The sequence below is a fragment of the Sinocyclocheilus rhinocerous genome, unplaced genomic scaffold (genome assembly GCF_001515625.1).
Source record: "Sinocyclocheilus rhinocerous isolate Xijiao unplaced genomic scaffold, SAMN03320098_v1.1 scaffold235, whole genome shotgun sequence".
Lineage (NCBI taxonomy): Eukaryota > Metazoa > Chordata > Actinopteri > Cypriniformes > Cyprinidae > Sinocyclocheilus > Sinocyclocheilus rhinocerous.
The window spans coordinates 444,598-450,833 of record NW_015646367.1 but is presented as its reverse complement, the minus strand read 5'-3'; the positions used below and the strand labels follow the sequence as shown (position 1 = coordinate 450,833).

Genomic DNA, 6,236 nt, shown 5'->3' with positions numbered 1-6,236 from the left:
GGTCAAAAAAAAAAAAAAAAAAAACATTATTGACAGGTAAATGGAAATATTTGAAGTTTATTGAAGAAAACTGATGTAGGAATTACTTTCAAACAGTTTCCACTCAAATTTTGCTAGTAAATAAAAAAAAACAGCAAGTAACACATTGAATTAAACGTAAATTTCAGATGTATACTGAAATAGCATTTTCTTGTTAGACATACTCTAATAACCTTCATTTAGAACTTCAAGAAAAAAACATTTTCTGCAGAGTCTAATTCTGTCACAAAGACAGATGTGACGTGTGTAGTGTCTGGACCAATCAGACCTGCGGCATTGTAGAATAAGTCCCGGTAATGTTGAGGAAAGAATGAGCTAATGGAACTAAACACGTTTTGAGAACAGGAACCCCTCTGCCTTTGATGTAGAGACTAATGAGTCTTTTGCATTCTTGAGTCATTTGCATAAAAGTACCATATTTTGTACCGAGGTACAGGGATGGTATCAGACATGGTACTTCAGCATTAATTATTCATATTTCCCCATGAATGAGCTGATTCGCTACACGTGTCAGGATCTATTTCAGTGATATCTGTCAGGTAATAGGATGTGTGATATTCAAAAACAAAGTGTTTCAGTATTTTTAAAGAAAAGCCAATTCTTTATGGGTGCTCTAAAAATATGTTATGAGGTTGGAGGTATAAAAAAATATATTAATGCATTTGGCAGATGCTTTTTTTGGCAGACCCTTTGGATTTTATTCAAAAGACAAGTACTTTTTTTATGAGTGACCAGCTGACAAAGTTACTTAAGTAAAAATATATTTTGGTTAGTCAGATTCTACACTTCAAACTTGGATGGATGGATGGAAAAATAAAAAAAATAATCAATGCTGAAAAGGCCAGCAACTGTGAGCGAGTGTAAATTATGTGGTCAGTACATATCAAATTATCAGATGCCTGAATCAATTTCCCTTGTGCAGAACTGCTGAATTGTGAGAAAAAACCATAATGAGTTTCAGACAGATTTTCCCCTGAGCAAACATCGTCAGCACTGTGGAGTCTGAGGGAGAACAAATTCTCAGGGTGTCTAGTTTACCCCTCCCACCATCCAAAACACACACTGACATGAAAATTAAAACATGCTCTTCACTCACACAATGCCGCATGTCCTTCAACATGCCCATTTTGCGAGCTTTGCAGTGTTAAAGGAGCAGGTCGACTAAAAAGGAAAATTCTGTCATTATATACTCACCTGTAGTCTGTCATTTTTTCCTAAGGAACACAGAAGCAGAAATCTGCATGCACAAAATAGCTGAACGAAGATTCTTCTAAATAAATAACAACAGAATTTTCATGTTTGCATGGGCTGTTCCTTTAATCTCACATTGATCTGTGCATAAGCAGCACTGTCGTCAAATAATGAAAATCTATTCTGATTAACAGACGATTTATGCAAGCTCTAATAGGTGGCTTGCATGCACTGAAGTGCATTTTTGTGCACACAAGGGGCACAAGAGACATTTTACACATGGAGTTCTCTATCTGAAATTTGGCGCCTGCATAGAGAAAAAACTCCCCCCACAGGGCAAGAATGATTAAATTTGTGTTCATCATGGTAAAGGGCTCAAAAAGTGGAATCAAACATCATTTCAAAGCAAGTATTCATCCATTCACAGCACACCGAGAGCTATTATTCCCTCCCTGATGCCCCATGCGTTCTCTGACAGATCAATAATACAACAATAGTACTCCAAACCCATACGAATCACCCAGCGTGTCTGGTTTTCTTCATCTTTCTGATATTAACCATTTCACCAAGTGTGACTGTCTCAGAACGATCAAAAAGATGAGAGCTCGGAGTAGATGTCAAACGCAAATCACACAGCACGTTAGTGTCAAAACCACAGCAACGCAACATTTGTTTCTGCAATGAAATTATCATCAGGTTCACATACCACCATTTACTGAAAATATATTAAGCAATTTGCATCATCGATTTCAGAGAGAATCAAAGCCAAGTAATTGCATGTAGATAATCAGCATGAACGATATTCACAAAGAATCGGGTGGAAATGAATATCGGGCCATCTGCTGGACCTCTAAAGAATAGCCACAAACAACAACAATACATGTCTTTTCAACATTAAAATTACGAAATTATAGGCCTAAATATCATTATCAATTACAATGAATCTTCAAATAATATATGCTAATATAATAACTATTAATTTGGCAATATTAATATAACAACAACAGCATAAATAAATAATCATAATGAGTCATTATTAATATTTAATTCTTATTATTGTTTACATATTGCACATCAGCCACTTAAAAGCGAAAATAACCATTATCGGTTTCTGAATATCGGTTGTGCTGATAATGCCACCTGCTGGGTCTAAAGAATATCCACCAATTACACCACTGTCTGTTCAACATTAATTAATTAATTAATTAGAAAACTATAAATATATACTTTAAATGTCAATTAATATTAATATAATATATGCTAACATAATAACCACGACTATGCCAATAAAATATACAGCAACAACAACAGCAAGAACCAAAACAGCAATAATAAAACTTTCATGATGAGTCACTAGTCTCATGGCTATTTAGTTATTATTATATGCATATTGGATATCAGACATTTAAAAATAAAACTAACATTATCGGTTTCTGAATATCGGGTCTACCAATAAATGCCACCTGCTGGTTCTCTAAAGAAACGCCACCAACAACACCACTACACTGTCTTTTCAACATTAAAATTATAAAACTATAAATATACATTTAAAATGACAGTTAATATTAATATATGCTAATAAAAAGATCATGACTATGACAATATAACAACAACAGCAAGGACCACAACGGCAAGAACTCAGCAATGAGTCACCAGTCTAATGGTTATTTAATAAGAATATATGCATACTGCATATCAGAAATTTAAAAATGAAAAATAACCATTATCCGATTATGCATATTGGGGTCTACTGATAAATGCCACCTGCTGGATCTCTAAAATATAGCACGCACCCAACAATGGCATTACACCCCTATGCAAAACAACTGTTACCATATAATATTATAATTAAATACATCAAAATATAGTAATATAGAAAGAAAAACATTTTATAATTATATATGCACGTGTAGGATACATTCTATGAAATTTGTAAAAAAAAAAAAAATGAAAGTAATTTAATGAATATGAATATAGGCATATTAATACAATTAATAGTGTAAAATAAGTAGTATTTGATAATATATATAATTATGTTAAACAGCTGTTTTGCATATTGGTTATTATCAGACACCTAAACAAAACAAAAAACACAAGAAAGAAAAACATTTTATAATTATATATGCACGTGTAGGATACATTCTATGAAATTTGTAAAAAAAAAAAAAATGAAAGTAATTTAATGAATATGAATATAGGCCTATTAATACAATTAATAGTGTAAAATAAGTAGTATTTGATAATATATATAATTATGTTAAACAGCTGCATATTGGTTATTATCAGACACCTAAACAAAACAAAAAACACACAACGATGTCGGTAATAAAAAAAATAAAAATAAACAATAAACAATATTGGTCTCAAAATCTGTAAAGGCATCCACTGACTTTTTACACACAGAGATAGAGGCGAGGAAAGCCGTCTTTTTCCCCCCAAGTGTTGATATGCAGAACTCGTGTGTTGTGGAGCGCACTTGTCTCTATGATTTGATAACACACGCATACACACACACACACATGATTCATTGGCAGGTAGACCCCCGGAGCCGCATTAGTATTCCACTCCAGGTCCCAGCAAAGAATGAGGCAAGGAACGAGTGAGGAACATGTTCTCTACAGAAGAATGCTAAGAATTGCAACTTACCTTTCCACAGCAACGCCAAGAGCAAAGCGAGCGCGTGTCGCAACATTGCGCAGCTCATGTTTTGAGTTGATTGTTTGTTATTTCTCTGTGTCAGTTCTTGCAGCAACAGTCCGTTTTTAGCTTCTATGAACGGGAACACGCATAAACCGCAGTTGTCCGTCCGTGTGTGTCCTATTTCACGAAACGTCCGCAGTCTACAAATCTTCCAAGTGTGTCAGGAGTGCCACAAGACGGGTCGATTTTCCCAAGTGACCCTTTGCAAGGAGACCAAACACAATCTGTTGGCGTTTGGAGTGCCAGAGAATGTATAAATAAATCCTTGCGCGAAAAAAATATTGTGTATACCTCCTCAGATTTTTTCCTTCAATACAAGGGCATCCACAGAAAAAGAGAGAAGCGACAGTTGAGATGGTTTAGTGGGATGTTGTGTGCTCAGTGAATCAGAATCACTGTGCATCGCTTCAGAGCGGAGCACGAAAGAAGCGTCTGATTGACAGCTCAAGGAGAATCTCCTCCACCAATCAGCGAGCGTCGAGGAAGTGGGCCGGGCACCAAGAAGGAGATTCGACCAATCGTGAGCACGGAGGGGCGGAGACTCCAACAGCGCTATGATAATATAAGGTGATTTATAGCACGCTCAGTGCACTGCAGTACTGGAGGAAAGGTGTTTGCGTGGACATGCACGTTAGTGCTTTATGTTCACTATTGGGAGAGGTGATTTGCGTGGGGAAACTTAGCAGAGAAGTGTTTAGAAATAACCCACTTGATTTATTGGGTCATTTCTAAAGTGCGGTGCATTTTTGTGCACCCATCTGACTTAATAGCCTAAATATTAAACTCACAATTTTTGAAGATGAAAACCATATTAGTTACAAATGCATTTCACTGCTTTGGTTTGAGTGGATGTTATTATTTTTGCCATGTCCCCAACTTCTAAAATAAAAAGTAGGCTAATTTATTCAGAAATATTCCAAGTAATGCTTCAAATAAAACACTGTTCCGATTGAAAATAAAATGAAATAGGTCACTGTCATCAATATCACTCTCCATTCCATTAATTAACAAAAGCCAGTTGCTTCATGACATCAATCATCTTCCAGGAAGCGGCATCATATTGGAAGGAAAACACCACTAATTGGATTTGAATAATTCTGTGATGTTTTGTTGTATCAGTTCATTTGTTGGTCCAGTCAGTCCGTCAAAGAACAGTGACAAAACATTTATGTATGCATATTCAAAAAGCATAACAGACCCACATTTAACTAACAAAAACAGTTACCTCATGACATCATCCTCCAGGAAGTGACATCATTTTGGAGGGAAAACACCACCAGCAACACTAAAGATTGAAATAATTCTTTGATGTTTTGTTGCATTAGTTTGTTTGTTAGTCCAGTCAGTCTGTCACTATGCAATCACTATTTTGTATGCATATTCATTTTTAAAAATTACAGAGTATATAATCACCCACCTGACTGCAGGTGCTGAACTTGATATTGTTATGATTTTATAATATTATATGGAAACAGTGGTGACTTTGGTTGTGGTTTTGACACAGATTCGCGCCGTTGATGGTAATTTGGCGGGAATATTCACACCGTTCTTTCACAAGGTCAATGGCTCTGGAGAATTGTGCTCTAACAGGGTGTTGACTGTCATCTGAAGATTGATGGCTGATCTGACTGAAGTGAAGGGATGTCGCAACAGCATTTGAATATCAATATATGAACTCTGTATGATGCTGAGCCTTTAAAAAGGATAGTTCACTCAAAAAATGTTTTCAAAAAGTCATTATTTACGGTCATTTCAAGACGATCAACCACTAATAGGAGTATTGCAGGCGACTTGGCCAACTCATTCAAGAGTTATGTCTGTGTGGGCTCTAATTCGACCTCTAATGCAAATGTAACTGGTTTATGAGTGTAAAGTGCTTTGAGGCTTACTAAGCATAAAAATGTTTTGTAAGTAGTAAGTACACTCATTTGGCATCTGTCTGTGAAATCAATTGTCAAACGGTTTAGAGATCTTATGAACCTTGCCTTGACTTTGAATAATTTTTGTCCTGATATGTTGCATTTATCACATCAATGGCTCAGAGTTTAATTTAATATGCATGCTAGTGTTAAATGGCAGCCAAGCTAACAGAGAACATTCTGGGAAGGTTCTCTCAACGTTATAAACAAACATTCTTCCAGTAACATTATTAGAATGTTCGTTCAAAGTTATCCAGTCTTTAATAAACGTTAGTTTAGTTTTTTCTGAAACGTTTTAGTTGGATATTCGTCTAACATTTTAACTACTTGTTTTAGAACATTCAGAGAACATTCAAAAGTCACATTCCCCTAATGCAAAATCATAAA

At 35.4% G+C, this 6,236-nt stretch overlaps 1 protein-coding gene across 2 annotated transcripts in view; it reads right to left on the bottom strand.

Moving 5' to 3' along the window:
- iglon5 (IgLON family member 5) overlaps positions 1-4,337 on the bottom strand; it is a 187,888-nt gene extending 183,551 nt beyond the window's left edge. Inside the window, exons 1-2 of one of the 2 annotated variants that reach the window (XM_016511722.1) lie at positions 4,222-4,337; positions 3,877-4,130 (exon numbers count right to left, since the gene is read on the bottom strand). In XM_016511722.1, the coding sequence (XP_016367208.1) occupies positions 3,877-3,934 (58 nt within the window). In that variant the 5' untranslated portion in view covers positions 3,935-4,130; positions 4,222-4,337. The other variant, XM_016511720.1, reaches the window with a different exon arrangement.
- Between the last annotated feature and the right edge of the window lie 1,899 nt (positions 4,338-6,236).